This window comes from Saccopteryx leptura, chromosome 4 (assembly GCF_036850995.1).
Source record: "Saccopteryx leptura isolate mSacLep1 chromosome 4, mSacLep1_pri_phased_curated, whole genome shotgun sequence".
Classification (NCBI taxonomy): domain Eukaryota; kingdom Metazoa; phylum Chordata; class Mammalia; order Chiroptera; family Emballonuridae; genus Saccopteryx; species Saccopteryx leptura.
This window is the reverse complement of record NC_089506.1, coordinates 181,555,229-181,574,676: the sequence shown is the minus strand read 5'-3', so window position 1 is coordinate 181,574,676 and position 19,448 is coordinate 181,555,229. Positions and strand designations below refer to the sequence as shown.

The 19,448-nt window shown below is 34.0% G+C and overlaps 1 protein-coding gene across 9 annotated transcripts in view; it reads right to left on the bottom strand.

Moving 5' to 3' along the window:
- Positions 1–19,448, bottom strand: part of CSNK1G3 (casein kinase 1 gamma 3) — a 105,465-nt gene that overhangs the window by 73,888 nt on the left and 12,129 nt on the right. For all 9 annotated transcript variants that reach the window (XM_066382102.1, XM_066382105.1, XM_066382104.1 and 6 more), the window contains exon 2: positions 103–530. In XM_066382102.1, coding sequence (XP_066238199.1) covers positions 103–280 — 178 coding nt within the window. In that variant the 5' untranslated portion in view covers positions 281–530. The remainder of the gene's footprint in view (positions 1–102; positions 531–19,448) is intronic.

The following is a 19,448-nucleotide window of genomic DNA, read 5'->3' as shown; positions in this document are numbered from 1 at the left end:
AATGACAACAAAATAAACAATTAAATAAATCATTTTCATTAAAAGGTATCTTGCATTTTAAAGAATGATTCCCACAGAAAGGCAGGAACAAAAGAGTCTTACCTAATCGTAATTCTCCAAAATTGCCACATCCAATTTTTTTTCCAACTCTAAAGTTAGGTCCAACCATTAAAACTCCAGAGGATGAAGACCCAGTTCCTCGAGTGTTGTGTCCCGACCGACCACTAGGTCGTGCCATTCTATCATCTGACTTGTCCTTGTCTTTCTTTTTATTATCCATATCAAGTTTGCGGTACTCCACTTTGAATTCTTTAATCAAGACAAGCACACTGAAATAGGGTATTGTGAGAACAGGTACATCACTAGGTAACTGTACCAGCTGGGTTATGTTAACATTCAAATTGCAGTAGGTAGTCAATTAACTGGTGCGTGTTCATCCCATTCGTAAAATTTTTCTCAATTGTCTTTTCAGCAAAACATGTCTTCCAAATTTTCTTTTCAATGATGTACGTACTGATATTGATAGAGAGCTAAAATATTAAGAAAAGAAAATTAGTCAACTCGGAATTAAAAATATCTTTGATAACAACAAAATTTCAGGCAATGGATTATTGCTATTTACTGATGCCCACAAAAACAAACCACATAAGACTCAAATGAACAATCATCCTTTATTCCTATACCATAATATAAAGAAGTCACAAAAACAAAACAAAAGAAATCAGGGTTTCAGCTACTTCTTAAAAATAAAAAAGTGACAAAAATATATGGAGTGTTTCATAAGCCAATATACATTCACTAACCTGGACCTTCCAACTTAAAATCATTCAATTAAAAAAATACTAAAAAATCTCCTGTAAGTTGATACAAGATTTTCAATTTAAAAGCAGAAAAAGAAAATACTATGATAATTAGTAAAAGATCTTAAAACTATCTTCCACGTTTCTACATTTGATTATCAAAGCTTCTTTCAAATATACATCCTCATTTGACCCTCATTTATTCAATATTTTTACCCACCAGCTGTACATGGGAATGGTGCTTAGAATGATAATATAAAGATAATTCTTGCTACCTATCAAGTAAAACAATTAATTCTCATGTAACATTTGAACTAGGCCTTAAAAAAATAAATGTAATTTTGCAAGGTTAAGAAATGTTGGCAAGTAACAATCTTATGAGGTGGAGAAGGTAGGTTTTAAATTTCCTAATATACCAATGAAAAACTGAAGCTCAAAGAGAAATTTCAAGGTTTTGGAGGCATCTACCCCATTCATCTTCTCTAGGAATTTCATCCATCAAACATATCACAAGTCTGTGGCAAATCTACATGCTTAAATGTTTCCATTTTTGTTTGAAAAATCTGAGTGGATTCCTAATATTTGCAATTGAAGAAGCTATGCCCTGGCTGGTTGGCTCCGCAATACTGTCAGCCTGGTGTGTGTAAGTCCCGGGTTCGATTCCCAGCCAGGGCACACCAAAGAAGCCCCCATTTGCTTCTCCACCCCTCCCCCTCTCCTTCCTCTCTGTCTCTCTCTTCCCCTCCCTCAGCCAAGGCTCCATTGGAGCAAAGTTGGCCAAGGCGCTGAGGATGGCCTCCACCTCAGGCGCTACAATGGCTCTGATTACAGCGGAGGTATGCCCTAGAAGGGCCAAGCATTGCCTCCTGGTGGGCATGCCTGGTGGATCCAGTCAGGCGCATGTGGGAGTCTGTCTTTCTGCCTCCCCCCAAGCTCACCACCTCCAGCTTCTCACTTCGGAAAAATAAAAAAATAAAAATAAATTTAAAAAAAAGCTTTGACTTCAATAGATTCTAATACAAAAACTAGGATCAACAGCAAGGCCTTCTTATTTATATTTCAGAAATCATTTTTATATAATGTAATCATAACAAGGGTTTAAACACACTGTTTTCAGATTTTCAGCAACCCCCTCAAACATACAATTAATCCTATTTATACATTCTTTACTATATTTACCATACTCTTATTTTGCAGATTAAACTGTAAGCATCTGTTTTGTGTGTGTGTATATATATATATATATATATATATATATATATATATATATATATATATAACAGAATTGTTTTGCATATACTGTTTATTGTTTCCTGCCATAATAGAGTAACTAGACACTGAAATTCCCCTCCAGCTGTAAATAACTAAAACTGGACAACATATATGGAGCACTTGCAATATGAGGCACTGGATAACACGCAGGGAGGGATCTTTGAGAAAAGAGAAACACCTTCACCCAAGTTCCTTGTCTGGGGAGAGTCTTCTGACTACAGTGAGGAAGGTGAAGCTCAGGCAGCACACAGTAACCACAAATCAGCCTTTGGGGCTGGTGAAGTGAGTGGAACTTGCAGGACATGATGCTGATGGTGAGGCAGCTGTGCAGTTTGGGGACTAGGAAGAGGGAGAGCAGAAGGCTAGGCCAGACATGGGAGGGATGATATTCTGAAATACCTAGCAGACAATGGCTACTAATAGGATAAAATGTAGGATAGATATACTAAAAGCTATACATGCTGGAAGACCTTAAAGTTCCTATCTAGTTAAGGAGGAATCTCATTAATACCCAAAAAATTCAGCTGAGACACCACAAAAAACAAGCCTTAAGAGCAAAGATCTAGGGCAGTGTTTTTCCACCTTTTTCATATCATGGCATGCATAAACTAATTGCTAAAATCTACAGCACACCAAAAAATATATTTTTTATCAATCTGACAAAAAAAAAGAAAAAAAGTATAATTTGACTCATTCACACCAAATGGCTATTGTTGTGTTGGTTGTTGTCATTGTTTTATTTGACAATCTAAGGGAAAATAGGTCAATGCCTCTAACTAGTGTCAGGTATTGCAAAAGTTTCAATAATTCTTGCAGCATACCAGTTAAAAATCGCTGACCTGGAGTAAGAACTACTATAGACTGGTCCAACTAAAGCCTAAAGCAAGCCTAGACAGGATTTAGGACAGCTCCAATCAAATTAACTGCATTCAGAACGTAATTCAACATACCTAAAGGGACAAAAAACAAGACTCTCAACAATGTTGAATTCATCATGTCCAGCATACAGCTAAAAAGTACCAGACATGCAATGAAGCAGTAAATGTGCCCACAGACAGGAAACAAAGGAAACAGATTCCAAGATGGCTCTGATACTGAAATTAAAAGATTGGATTTTAAAACTATTAAATAGTTGTTAAAGTCCTAATAAATTGAAAAAGGGCAATGGGGCAGAACTGACTAGGATATCATCTATGAGTGGAGAAGGGAAAATGATCAAAGTATGTACTGCTGACCCCTGAACACCGTGAGGTTGGGGAAGGGAAGGTGTGCCAAAAATCTGCATATAGCTACAATTGGCCCTCCATGGGCACAAAGAAGTTGAACTACAGGGGTTAACTGAAAAAAGTCCATTTGTAAGTTCCCGCCTGCATTGTTCGAGGGGTCAACTGTACTGGTTATTGAGAAATGAAGTTGTTTCCTATTTTACTCCATCGAGTTCATCACATGCTGGAAATTTTAAGTTTTCAAAATATTTTTAACAAATTAGATTTCTGATTAAAATACTTTCTTATTAAGAATATCAAATAGTGCTAGTACTCTCCTTATGATAGCACCTATCGAACAGTACTAGAATTGCCTACAAGTTTGTCTACAGCCATGGTCAGCAAACTCCAGCCTTCAGGCTAAATCCAGCCTGTTGCCTATTTTGTACAGGCTACGAACTAAGAATGGTCTTTACTTCTTTATATGGTTGGGGGGGAAAGAATAATATTTTATGACACATGAAAATTATCTAATTTTCATAAATTTTTTTTATAAAAAGGAATCCACTACGCATTGTTACGGCTGCTCTGTGCTATAGGTTAAGTCATTGTGAGAAAGCACGGGTGGCACTCATCATTTCACACTACTGCCCAGCATGCCATAAACTGCACTGGCCATCACGCTTTTAAGCACAGTGGAGTATAGATTACATATTTTAAATTAGATGGCAAAGTGCTGTATTTATTATATAATGACACTAAAGAATAAATTGTAGTTGGACACAAATTATTAGTATTCTACTGCTGCATAACAAATTATCAAAAACTTAGCAGCTTACACCAATGCACATTTATCAGCTCACTGTTTCCACAGACCAGAAGTCGGGACTAGGCTCAGCAGAGTCATTTGCTCAAGATTTCACAGGCTTCATTCATGGTATCAGCAAGGCAACATTCTTATCCAGAGACTAAAGTGGACAAGAATCCTCTTTCAAGCTCCTTTGGATTGTGGGCAGAATTCATAACCTTGCAGTGTACAACTGCGGGGCCCAGCTTTCTGCTAGCTCTCAGGGGGCAGCCCCTCTCACGGCCCACACAGGGTGCCTGCAGCTCCTAGAAGCTGCCTACACTTCCCTGCCATGTGGGCTTCTCTGACATGGACACTGACTTCTTCAAACCCCCATAAAAAGAAACTCTGGTTCTAATCTTCTATGTCTCATATGAGGTAACATACCCTGCCCTCTCATACCTAAGTCCCAATCTTTGTACCCTTCCTTGATACACCAGTTCTGTCAGATCCCGGGATCTTTCTATCTCCTTCCAGCCCTCTATAATGCTGCCTGCCTGTCTGATACTAGAAAGAGCATAGAATTAGAAAAAAACTTTTGGAATCCCAACTAGTTACAAAGCTTTAGGCAAGGCTTAATCTGTCTAAGCTTATTTTAATAATTTAATAGGAGGTTCACACAAGGAGATTTTAAAGATATTCTTATATTATGCACAGTAAAATAATTGCCTATTGTACCTGATGACAAGGATTCTTATTATATGTAACTGTGATCTCTGAACCTGGTACCCCGCTGGGCACTTAGGATAGCCAATAGATACTATAGATTCAGAAATAAGTTATTTCCATCTCTAAACATTTCTAGATTTCAGTTGTATGATTCCTATCTACAGCCCTCCCAGCTACGTATCACCAAACTCCATAACAACAAGCTCTTCATTCACCTGAAGCACATCAGTAAATCCCAATGAGCCAACCAATGAGCTACAAGTATTCCTAGAAGTTATTTCTTGGATGAGATGGCATTCTCTTGACTGAATTACAGTTCTAATACTTTCTGTGTTTCTGCCTTCTGTACTAATTCATTCTAACACTAAAGAAAAGTAGTTCTAAAAACTACAGATATTCTTTTAGCTATACCTAATACCAGTAGCCCTGGAGTCATAAATACAAATGCCCAAATAGGCAAGGCAGGTAAAATAAATCAACTAATCAAGCAAAGTATAAGACAATAAGGAATACTGGGGGCTGTGGCATACTGGAAAGCAAATATCCCATTTTAAAAGGGGTAGATATTACACAGCTGTAAACAATTGTTACCATTCAGTAATACTGGATATTCTATTTTCTCTAAAAAATCCAGATACCTTGATTTTACATAAAATCTATTCAGTTGCATTTTTCTAAGCACTTACTATACTAAGCACTTTAAATAGATTAACTCACTAATTCTCACAATAAAGTACTATTACAATCCCTATATTACCAATAAGAAAACTAAAATTTAGAAGAGTTATTCCACTTGACCAGCATCATAAAGTTATTAAGTAGTACAAAAAGAATATGATTACAAAGAGTCATATTCCTGAGGTCATATTCTTATCCACTTTATCTCTAGTTATTTTCTTGTAATTCTGTGACCTTCCAAAGTCTGGACTGTGCCCTTCTCTCTAGATCTGTGTTAAGTCAGCACCCCATTGACAGCCTGTACTACAAATAAATACAATACCTCAGTGCTGCCAGAACCTACTTAGAACCAACCTGGGGGTGGGGTGCAGGGACCCCCCAGTCAACAAGCTCCATGCAGGCGCGCACATACATACACAGAGCATTAAAGTCATGAATCTACAAAACTGCAGTATGTTCTTACTAAGGTATACTCTTCTGCGCCAATATTAGATATTTTATCAGTTAATTGTAATTCGCTATATATATTATCAATAAAGAGACTTAGAGGGAGACAGGAAATATTAATAAACTTTTGGAAGATGGGAAGAAAAGAAGCATGTACTGACAGATGAAACAATAAAGGTTGCTAATGCCCCAACTAAGTGCCAGAGAAGACCAGGCCTGAGTAAGGTGCAAATCTGCCAGACAGAAGTCCAGAAAGGCTTCCTAAAGGAAATCAGGTGAAATGGTAAATAGCATTACCATGAAAAAGGGAAGGGAGGCTATCATTACTGCCTCCTATGTAAAAGAACAAAACAAATCTCTAAAGAAAACAAAGAAAGTTCTGAAGAAAAAATGGGAAGAGGAGTAATAATGTGGAAGGATTATATGTTGGCATCAGAGAATAATATATGTCGCAACTGGCATTTTGAAAATCTCCTTGCTTAAAGACTGCTTCCAAGTGCCCACCCTATGAAATGGCTAGTCAAAAAAGCACCATCCATATACAAAGGGTTCCAAGAGATTTATGAAGAAAAGGACATCAAAGAAAACCAAAACCATTTACCCAGAAATATTAACCTAATCTATCATTAACATAAACAATCAAGAATCACTTGATTTGTGAAGAAAGCTAGTAATATGAAAGAAACATATCCCAAAAAAGCAAGAAAGTAAAAAAAAAAAATGTTGAAGCGGATCGTTAAAAAATGAGAAGAGTACAACAAAAAATAAAAACAATTAACCCTTCAGAGATTTTGAGAATAATAATTATGCACAGGCTAAGGAAATAATGCTACATTAAATGAGATAACCAAAGACAAGTGGGACAACAATTCTAATATGTAAAACAAAAATACAAAGAAACAAAAGAAAAAAATTAAGGCAGAAAGAAGGTATTCAATACCTCCAACTTCCAATTAATAATAGAAATTAATAGGGAAGACAGAAAATATAAGAAACTTTCAAGAAAATATTTCTGAGCTAGAGAAAAAAAAAGGACCCACAAAGTACTAATCAAAAAAGATTAGTACGGGGTCTTCAGGTTATGACAGTCTCAACATAGGACATTTTGAGTTTACATGGCTCAATTCCATTAAAACAAAAAAATTGAGATATGAGTGTTTCAGTTTACACAATCAGTGTCGTATATTTTTACACTCATTTTTTGTCATTTTTTCTATTCCTACAGTACAGTATATTTATGTCCTTTTTATTTTTCTGTGGCTTAGTTGTGTTTTTATGTTCTAGATTATTATGATTTTATAACTGTATTAGGATAGGTAAGTGACTTAGACTAGGGTGTGTTTCAACTTACACCAAAATTCGGGTTACGTCACTGTCGTAGGAACGCAACTATGTTGTAACCCAAGGGAGGACCCCTATACTATCTGGTACTACTAAAAGTTTTAGTAGAGTAAACATGCTTAATTGATTTTCAGCTTTTAGAATCCAACATATCAAAATAAAAAAAGCAAAAGAAATGTTACAGGAGAGAATATAAACTCTTTCAACTTTCATAGTGTTAATTAAAATAACACTACAGTTGACAGACACTTAGCTGATTAAGGGGGAGTAGAAGTAAAAGGAAGAATAGGGATAAGAATATCTGTACCTTACTAAGTACAAAGTAAAAAGATAATGTAAAATTTGTTAAAACTAAAAAGTAGAAATGGAAAAACATTATTTAAAGTGTCAAAGGTAAGCAATAATAGCCTAACCAGGCAGGGGTGCAGTGGATAAGAGCATCACATGAACCTGGGATGCCAAGGGCCCAGGTTGGAAACCCTGAGGTTACAAAGGCTTGAGCATGGGCTCATCCAGCTTAAGTGTCATAGACATGGCCCCATGGGGCTTGAGCCCAAAGGTCGCTGGCTTGAAGCCCAACGTGGCTGGCTTGAGCCCAAGGAGGCTGGCTTGAGCAAGGGGTCACTTGCTCTGCTGAACCTTCCCCACCTCCATGTCAAAGCACATATGAGAAGCAATCAATGACTAAGGAGCTGAAACTATGAGTCGATGCTTCTCATCTCTCTCCCTTACTGTCTTGTCTGTCCCTGTCTGTCCCTTTCTCTCCTTCTCCCTCTCTCACTAAGCAATAGATGAAGTAAACATTACCACTCAAACATTTAAAGACAGAAGGGAAATTGGGAGTATATGTGCTAAAATCTCATCATTCTTAGGTATAGAATTAAAACAATGCACCTGTGAACAAAGACAATTTTAATTCTTCCTTTCCAATTTGGATACCCTTTATTTCTTTTTCTTACCTAATTGAATCTGCTAGAACTCTCAGTACTATGATGAGTCAAAATGGTGAGAGTGGGCATCCTTTTCTTGTTCCTGATCTTAGAGGAAAAGGTTTCAACATTTGCCATTGGGTACAGTGTTTGCTGTGGGCTTGTCATAGGTGGCCTTCACTTTGTTGACATACATTCCTTCTATATTGAGAGTTTCTTTATTGAAAAGATGCTGAATTTTGTCAAATACTTTTTCTGAACCTGTTAAGATTATTTTTTTAAGATTTTATTTATTCATGGGGAGTGGGGGAACAGGAAGCATCAACTCCCATATGAGCCTTGACCAAGAAAGCTTGGGATTTTCAACCAATGACGTTAGTGTTCCAGGTCAACGCTTTATCCATTGTACCACCATACATCAGGCTAGACCTATTAAGATTATCACACAATTTTTATTCTTCATTCTGTTAATGTACTGTATCATTTTTTGGATGCTGAACCATCTTTGCATCCCAGAGAGAAATCCACTTGATCACAGTGTATGATACTTTAAATATTCCTCTAAATTCAGTTTGCTAGTATTTTGTTGAGTTTTACACCTACAAACTGGGGCAAAAGTAGGTTTACAGTTGTAAGTACACAAAACAGCTTATTCTTATATTATCATTTATTAATTGCTATATTCTTTTCTGTACGAACAACTATAAACCTATTTTTCCCCACCCTGCACATTCATCAGGGATATTGGCCTGTAATATTCTTGTCTTGCCCTGAGTGCCCTTACCTGGGGCTTTGGTATTAGGGTAATGCTTGCTTCATGAAATGAGTTTAGGAGTATTTCCTCCTCTTCAATTTTTTTGGAAGAGTTTAGAAAGAACTGGTGTTAATTCTTCTTTAAATTTTGGTAGAATTCACCAGTAAAGCCATCCAGTCCTGGGTTTTTGTTTGGAGATTTTTTTTTATTACTAATTCAGTTATAGGTCTATTCTGATTTTCTATTTCTTCCTGCTTTAGTCTGGGTACACTCTATGTTTCTAGAACTTTATTTTTTCTTCTAGATTATTTGATTTGTTGGCATATAATAGAGTAGTTTCTTATGATTCTTTGTATTTCTGCAGTGTCAGTTGTAATAGCTCCTCTTTCATTTTTTATTTTATTTGCTCGAATAAATGCTTCTTATTCTTTATTACAGCTTAAACTTTATTTTGGTTGACATTACTAACAATGAATTCTCTGAAAGAGAAATTATAAAAGCAATCCCATTTGCAATAGTATCAAATAGAATAAAATGCTTAGGAATAAATTTAATCAAGGAGGTGAATGACCTCTACAGTGAAACTGTAATAAAATAATGAAAGTAAAGAAGAAAGATACAAACACATCAAATGATATCCCATATTCTGGGATTGAAAGAATTAATATTGTTAAAATGTCTATACCACACAAAGTGATCTACAAAGTCATTGGAATCCTTATCAAAATTTCAATGTTTTTTTTTTTCACAGAAATAGAAAAAAGAAATCCCAAGATTTGTATAGAACTACTAACAACCCCCAATAGCCAAAGCAATCTTGAGAAAGAAGAACAAGGCTGGAAGCATTACACTTCCTGATTTCTATCCATATGACATAAGTATACTAATCAAAACAGTATGTTACTGCCATAAACACACAGATCAACAGAACAGAATACAGATCTCATAAATAAATCCATGCATATATGGTCAACTAAAGGGGAACCAAGAATACACAAAGAACTGTCTCTTCAATAAATGATGTTGGGTAAACTAGATACTACCCACATGCAAAAGAATGGAACTGGACCCCTACCATACATCACTCACAAAAATTAACTTGTAATGGGTTCAAGACTTAAATGTAACTGTTAGAAGAAAACATAAGGAAAAACGCTTCTTGACATAAGCACAGACTACACAAGTAAAAACAAACAAGTAGAACTTCTGTACTAAAATGAAACCATTAACAAAATTAAAAAGAAAACTACAAAATGGAATAAAACATTTGCAACCCAAGATTATGATAAAGGGTTAATATCTAAAATATATAAGCAACTCATATAACTCAACAGCAAAAATAAATAATAAGTAAATAAAGCAAATAACGCTGATTTAAAAATAGTCAATGGATCTACCCTGGCCAGATAGCTCACCATCATCTCAAAGCACAGAGGTTGCCAGTTTGATCCCTGATCAGGGCACATAAAAGAGCAGATCGTGTTCCTGTTACTCCCTCTCTCCCTCCCCTCCCCGAAATCAGTAAAATAAATATTCAAAATATAAAATAAAATAAAAATAGGCAAAGGATCTGAATAGACATTTTTCCAAAAAAGATACACAAATGGCAAACAGGTACATGAAGAGGTGCTCAACATCATTAATCACCAGGGAAATGCAAATCAAAACCACAGTAAGATAGCACTTTATACCTGTTATGATGGTTACTACCAAAAAGACAAGAGATAACAAATGTTGGCAAGGATATGAGGAAAAGGGAACCCTTGCGCACTGTTCATGGGATGTAAATTGGTACAGCTATTATAGAAAAAAGTATGGATGCTCCTCAAAAAACTAAAAATAGAACTACCCTATGATTCAGCTATCCCACTTCTGGGTATATAGGTATATATCCAAAGAAACAAACAAAAAATGTATCTCAAAGAGATATCTGCACTGTCTGATTCACTGTAACTTTATTCACATTAGCAAAGATATGGAAACAAACTGTTTGTCAAGAGACAAATGAATAAAGAAAACACGGTGTGCTGAGTGGAACATGATTACAACATAATAAAGAAGGAAGTCCTAACATTGGGACAATATTAATGAACCTTGAGGGCATTGTGCTAAGTGAAATAAACCAAAGACAAATACTGTACAGTATCACTTATTTGTGGAATCTGAAAAAATAAGTCACAACTTATATAGAGAGAATAGTCTTTGCTAGGGGCTGAGAGAAATAGGAAAATGTTGGTCAAAAGACACATTTTAGTTATAAACAGTAAGTTCTGAGAATCTAATGTACATTATGGTGACTATAGTTAATAATACTGTATTGTATACTTAAAGTTTACTTAGAGAATAGACTGTTTTACCATTCAAAGAAGTAATTATGTCAGGCAATGTATGTGTTAATAAACTTGATCATGGTGATCATTTTACAACATATGTATATCAAAACATCACATGGTACACTTTATATAATTTTGTCAATTATGCCTGAATAAAATTAGAAAAACTAAAAACAATGCAAAATATGACAGAATCAGGGAAATGTGTATGCACATTATATTGTTATAAAAGTAACAACCACTGAAGTTTTCAATCCAAAAATAATTAAATGTATTTTTAAACATCTTCAGACTCAGAGAAAGAATTAGACATGAGTTTTTATAATCTATAAATTTAGAACTATTAAAGTTTGTGAAAACTTAACAAGTTCCTTTTTAGCTTCAGACTACTCCTTACCAAAATATAATAACTGCAACTATGAATTTATGCTTCTCATCACTCTTCCTGTCTATCTCTTTCTCTTACTAAAATATATATAAATGATAATTCCTTTAAATATCAAATTTTCTTCTATCTACAATCCTGATTAAATGATCCTAAAGTAACATTCCTTTCTCCTTGTATGACCTGATAAAGAGATTTTTAATTGTTCCTCAAAAAACAAGTAGCTTTATTTAAAAATTCAAAGACTGGATATATAAAACAAGAGGCTATTGCTTATAGGTATTTCTGTATTACTTTAATATTTTACTATATATAGGCATTAATTTAATAAAAATATCAATTATATGAACAAACTGGTCATTTTCATCCTAAAATAAATTAAAAGAAAATAAAACACTTTCAAATGATTAAATACTAAAGTATTAATTGACTCTACAAATCATAGTTTTTGTTTTGGTTTGTTTTTCTTTGCTTTGAATAAAAATAGTCACCAATATTAGAGACAGTTGTGGAGTTCTTAACCTGAAATTCATGAATCTCCTGAGCATTTTCCTTAGAGAAAATCCAGAGCTTTCAACAAATTGTCAAGATATTATATAACCCTAAAAAAGTTAAGAACTACTGAAAAGAATATTGTTATTTTCTTACTGAATTACTTTATAAATACATGCTTAGAAACAATCTTTTCTAAAAACTAAATAACATCTGTACTTCATTTAAAAGCCAACTTTGTTATAGAAAAGTATTTAGGGCAGTTTACAAAAGGCACACACAATACAAAAGGACAGAGAAAAGTTTTAAGTAAGAAAATCAGGAGGGAAGTAAAATAATATTAGAAATAAAACTATATAAACTTACAAAATGAATACCAGCAGTACAGTACCTGCACTTAACACATTTTTCTTCATTCTAGTAGTCAAGTAAAAACAGAAATATAAGTAGATACAAGATTTGGTGCCCATTAAAATTACACCAGCTGCTAAAAAACTCACTAATAATTCAGTAACTATCATCTGTAGTATTGTATTATACTTACAGATGCAATCAAATTTCTCTCAGAAGTTTTAAATTCAAAACTTAACAAGAAAAAAAATGGAAACAATACAGCTTGAAAACTTAAAAATTAGGCATCCATAGAACTAAAAACTATTGAGGGAAGAAAGTTTTCATAGAAATGTATCTAGCTTATAATTTTTTCTAACACAATAAAATAGTGGATTTATATGGCTTAAGGAAATTTGACTTTTTATAAGACATACTGTTAACTAAAATTTTAAGCCTTCTATAACCAAAAAGAATGAATATGCATTTAGTTAATGTGCATAAAACTACATGAATGTGCAAAAATTGTAACAAAACATTTATAAATTACGTTTGATTCTATAATTATTCTCAGCATACTGACTTATTAAAGTATATGTTAAAAAGACTAAATTTAATCAAAAGGATGCATTTTTAAATTATCCTGAGAATAGAACAAATATGAATAATCAATTGCCTTGCTGTCATAAACAATTACAATTTTGCTGTAGTAACATCCACTAAAAAAGATAAAGATGAACTGTTAAATACAAAAAACATTAGACAATCTGATTATATGTGTAGAAATGTAGGCCACTGGCATACTTCTCATTTGATGAGCACTGATCCACCTTCAAAACATAAACTAGAAAATCAGACTTTCTAATCTGTATGGCCCAATAATTTAGGATATTACAGAGCCAACTGACCTCCTTTAGGTTGCAACTACATAAAACAGAGTAAGTAGTCAGACAACATATCAGTATGGTATATTATTCTAACTCTTAAAAACCACCTAAAGCTAGCTAGAGCTTTCAAGTAAACACTAAAGAGCAATTCCAAATTTAAAAATTATTATTAATACTCAACCTAGCTGCTAAACTATTGTTGCAATAAATATAGAACTGTTCTATGTACCTGTTAACATTAAGTATTAAAAGTTTCTGTAGGTTTCTTTTCATGTTCAGCATGTTATTCAATGTTCTTTGTAAATACAAAATAGAAATTTTAAAATTAATTTTCTTTATGTTACTTGTCAAAGCACCGATTTCACACTGCTTTGTTATCCTAAATGAAATAGTCCATATTTAGTATATGAAATGATCAATTTATTGTTTCAAATGTTTTATTCAGTCCCTATAAAAATTATATTACAATACATGTCCCTACAATTCTCCTAAATTTAAATGAGTAAGGAAATTTGTAATGTGATGGCTAGCTGTTACATCACATGCTTCTATTAGCAGCAAGTGTCCCAGATACTGGTTTCTGGCATGAGCTCAACTGTGATTGTCTAAGAAAAGACTAAACACTTATTTTAAAAGCTAAATCATTAACTGTAATATCAAAAATGGAGATCAAGTTCTCTAATTACATCCTATAGAACTTATTTTGTCTCAGAAATATTTAGTAACTATCATCTACAACACTTTACATTTTTAAAACCTAACTTGAGTGTGGTCCCTTATATATTCCTATTAAGATCCAGGATAGTCTAGCCTTTAAAAGTTACCTATTCGTGGGTCATTAAACCAATAGGTCCCAAGCAACAGTTCTTTTCAATGAAATAATTTCAAACAGAAAAGAAAATGGAGTGCACATATGCAATATGAACACTTCTATTTAATACAATTTTCTTTTGGTTACTTATATGAATGAATATACATCACTGGGTCACAATGTAAAATACATTTCTATAGGTTGTGGTGAATTTATCTCCATGACTTTTCAAAAAATATTTCTAAGTTTGAAAGCAACTTAGCATAGGAGTATCATCAAAACAGTATATTATAATTGGTTATAACAATTTTTAAATGAGAACTTTTATTAAAATCTGTTTTCTTAATAGACATAAATATTTCTGAAAGTCTAATTAAATAAATTTTATAATTATCTAGATCTGGCTGTTAGCCAGTAAATAGGATATGATGATTTCAAAGGTTCTAAAAATGTCTTGTGCCTCCTCTTTTCACTTTCACAGGTGAACTTATACTTCCATTGATAATACCCTTATCAAAGCTAATGAGTAAATAGTTAAAAAAAAGAAAATTTTTTAATATTTTTAAATTAATTTTAATGGGGTGACATTGATAAATCAGGGTACATATGTTCAGAGAAAACATCTCCAGATTATTTTGACATTTGATTATGTTGCATACCCCTCACCCAAAGTCAAATTGTCTTCCGTCACCTCCTATCTGGTTTTCTTTGTGCCCCTCCCCTACCCCCCCCTCACTCTCCCCCCTGCCCCCCCCCCCCCACAAACCATCACACTCTTGTCCATGTCTCTGAGTCTCATTTTTATGTTCCATGTACGGGATCATATAGTTCTTAGTTTTTCCTGATTTACTTATTTCACTCAGTATAATGTTATCAAGGTCCATCCATGTTATTTTAAATGATCCAACGTCATCATTTCTTATGGCTGAGTAGTATTCCATAGTATATACGTGTCCGTCCGTGGATGAGTGGATTAAAAAGCTTCAGTACAAAAGGAATGTTTAATTTGAAAATATCTAGCCCCTTAAGCATTTGTTATGGTAGTATACCAAGAAAAGCACAGATCACCCTCATCACCTGCTCCTTTAAGTATAATGAGAATCGAAAATCAATTAGACGCCATATTCAATTTATATTACTGAAATATTCATCATATCAAGCTCTATGCACAGGTCTTCTCACTATCTATAAACATAAACTTGATTACAAACTCCAATCACAGAAATATTAAATTTAAACTCCAAGCCACAAGGGAAAGTCATGTTCCTTTTGGGGACACCTACTTTCTTTAGACAAATACTGAGTATTTAGCCTGTACCAGACACGGTCCAAGGGGCTGGGAAGAGAGCAATAAATAAACTTGCTCCAGAAAAGGTCTCACCAACCCTCTTAATGACTACCTACCTCCATGACTGCCAGCTTTCTCTAGCATATTTTTGTATCAATAAAAGGGGATACTCATCTGACCTCAGCAAAAATCAAAAACAGTTGTTTTGCAGTAGTTAGGTTCCATAAAGTTATGGCAAACATTGAAATAGCCAACACTGAGCCATTGCTCATAGGAAAAATACAAGACTAGGGTCCTGCAAGCCTCTGGTCACATTTTCATAAGCAAATCAATACAGAACCTTGTTTTAATGTGTGTTTCTGTCTAAAGACCCCTTATTTAATATGTATTGCTGAGTCATCAACGTTGAACTCAAATCCAATATAATTCATGCCTGAACTAAAGCTCATCTAACACACGTTTTCTACATAAAGCACCTCAGAGCTTGAGTTTAAGAACAGTAAACAGAACATCAGCATTATATTTGGGGACCATTTTAACAGTAAAATCACCCCCTCCAAAAAACAAAAACAAAAAACACTTAATAGATCCCAAAAGTAAAACAAGAAGGCAGAGCTTCATCACCTTGTTAAACTTTAGCTGGGAACCTGCCCATCAGGTGACTCAAATATTTTGCCATTCTGCACAGCACGTGTCTGTGAGTGACTGGGAAAGCATCAGGAACACACACTGTAACAAGGAGGCAATTTGCAAATACGGAATTTGGGAATTATGAGGAGCAACCCTGATAGGGAGAATTTTCTCTTTAATGTATTCCATCTAGTAAAAAAATTAAAGAATTCAAATGTAATCATTATGTAATTCCTAATGAGTTTCACTACCAATTTACAGAAAAGACAGAGACAGTGTTTTTACTGTTTATCTTTAAAATAGCCCGTTTTTTAATCTGATGTCCTCAAGATCAAGGAATATATTTTATTCAGTTGTTTCCCCATTAACTATTATAACCCATAGCACACAGACATTGGTTACAAATTTGCTGAATAAATGAGGAAATAATTGAATTAATGAACAAATGAACTACCTCTTGGAGGTTTAGGAATGGTAATTTATATGATCATCTCTTTTTCAAATAGAGGAAAGAGAAAAGTATGAGCAGGTAGGCTCCAAGAGATACTACAAGAAATGGAATAACACCTCATACCTCAATGGCCATTTATGCTGTAATTTCAACTCTCCAAAACATAGCTATGAGCCAGAAGAAAAAATTTTACTAAAGGAGGTCACAAAGTGCGTATTCTGTTCATTAAACAAGGACCTCCTAAACTCTACTTTAATTTTAAAATAATTCTAGTAAGCTTATACTAAAAATCAAATTTAAAGTGGAAAAGTGAGCTCAGTAGTAAAAATGACAGAAAACAAGACAATCTTACATACCTCAAAAAATTCAGACACTATGAATAAGTGCTTTACCACCGATGTTCAGAATGAGAGCCCTGAATCAGCAGAAGAAAACAGTACTAACTTATAAAGTGTATCACTTAAAAACAAACAAAAAAGAAAATTGTTTAAATTCAATCTTCTAACTTATCTAACAGGTCACTCCCTGATAATGATAGATAAATGAGAAAGTATCTCAGAAAAGTCAACACTGTTTCACACACGGTTTTTATTTTTAAAAATTACATTTTTTTTTCTTAACTACAGTGCTAATTTCCTAATTTATAAAAATAATTACAAGTAACAGTCTAGTGTAGGAAAAGGTCACAAATTTAAAAGGTTTATTCAAAGCTATTAATATTTGGAAGTTTGAATTACAATAAAATTGTCAACTCTTATCATTAAAGGAATTAACAGTGTAACTGACAGTAAATGATAAATAAATAACTAAGTTGGCTTCTACAAAATTCTAGAATGAAACAAATGATAGAAACAAGCTGAAAGTACTACCAATTCTTTCTCTGTCTAGGCTAAACCAAGAGAGTCCTTCCCAAAATTAAGTGCTGTAGCTTGAAGACAGGGACCAAAATTTATCCAAAGGTATATTAATCCCCAAAATGAGCAAGAGAATTAAAGGCCTACTCTATTTATATATACACATGTAGCAATCAGGGTTGCATTACCTGAGCAAGACAGAACACTTCCAAAACATACTGAAGGACTGCATTCACTGAAAAGTGAGGCTAAGATTCCTTTAAATCACTATCTCCATATGACAGACCTCCAGCAATAAACTATCATGTTTAGAATTAATGTTATTGTCCTGATATTTTGGTGTGCAAACTAACAAACTAATTACTAAAAAGTCATTCAATGTATCCAATTATTTAAGAGTGGCGTATTACTGGAACTCTTCTACTTTGCCAGTGGGAATGCAAAATTGTAGTTCTGGAAAACAGCTTGGCAGTTTCTTATAAAGTTAAACATACACTTGCCATATGACCCAATAATTCCAATCCTAGAAACCTGCCCAAGAGAAATGAACACTTAAGAGTCACCAAACAGAAAACAAACAAAAAAACTGCATACATATGTTTTTGGCAGCTTTATTCATAATTGCCTAAAACTGGAAACAATACTTAAACTGGTGAATGGATCAACATGCTGGGGGACGTCCAGATGCTGGAATTCTGCTCAACAGCAAAAAGAAACTACTGATGCACACTACAGCATGGATGAATCTCAAATGCATTCTGCGAAGTGGAAGAAGCTAGATTCAAAAGGCTACATACTACCTGATTCAATAAACATGATATTCTGGAAAAGGCAAAATTATAGGGCAGAGAACTGATAGATGAATGGTTGCTAAGGACTGGGAATAGAAGGGGTTGATTACAAAGGGGCAGCATGAGGGAATATTTTAGGGTGATGGAATTGTTTTGTATCTTGATTGCGGAGGGAGAGAATTTTAGTGTGTGAGAATTTAAAGACAGGAAAAAGAGAAAAACTTTAATATAAAAATGTCTTACAACAAAATCATAGTTAACTGAAATAATCAAAGAATGTAATAATTTCCTTAAATAGCCCATAAGTGCATTTAATTTCAACTTCTTCAATTAAAAAAAAAAACCTCTCTATAATTATTTTACTGTTAAGCCTAGGTAACTATGTCAGATGCTTGTGCTTATTATTTTATTTATGTTAGGACCAATGTATTTGTTTGAGATTTGTGTCATAAACTGTAACGATGCAAACTAAAGTGGTTTGGATGAGCATGGTGCCTGAGGGGGATTTAATCAAGATTGTACCATGTCAATATTCCCCAATATAAAAAAAGGATAAAATGATTAATCCATGTATTCAACAAACAAGTAATCATCAGCGGCCTATTATGTGCCAAAGACTGGAAATACAAATGGCAAAGAAGACAATCACAATCCCTGACATCACATCACTTAGTAATATAAAGTGTGATATACACTACAAGAGAATTACAGTGCTTTCAGGGCACACAGAAGTATACAGAACCTAACCACATAAAGTTCTGAATGTTCCATTAGGGTCTGTACCTAAGTGCCTGGTATCATGGTGAGCTCAAAAACACAGTTTAAAAAGTATGCCTCACAATGCTCACCACCCTATCACCCTTCAGTGTTTAAGGATGGAAGAAAACAAAGACCACATGCACTGAACACCATATCTGCACAAGCAGTACAATAATCACTTCTTGGCAATCAGGGCCTCGTTACGGAAATACCAGAATATGAAGAATTATTTCTGTTGCTTTTTCAACAAGACATTTTTCTGATACAGAATACTATAATTATGAACTTCTCTGAGGAATATTATTTTAAAGGACAAGAGAGTGATAAAGAAAAGGAGAGGGAAAAACAAAACAACAGAAAGGATGGGGTGAGGGAGCAACCAAAATAGGTATAAAGATTTTTGCAGTGAAGTCTTCAAAACAAATTAAGGAAGTTTAAGGAAACTAAAACAGAAGCATTGAACCACACCCCTGCTTCTTTCTGTTATGAAAAAGG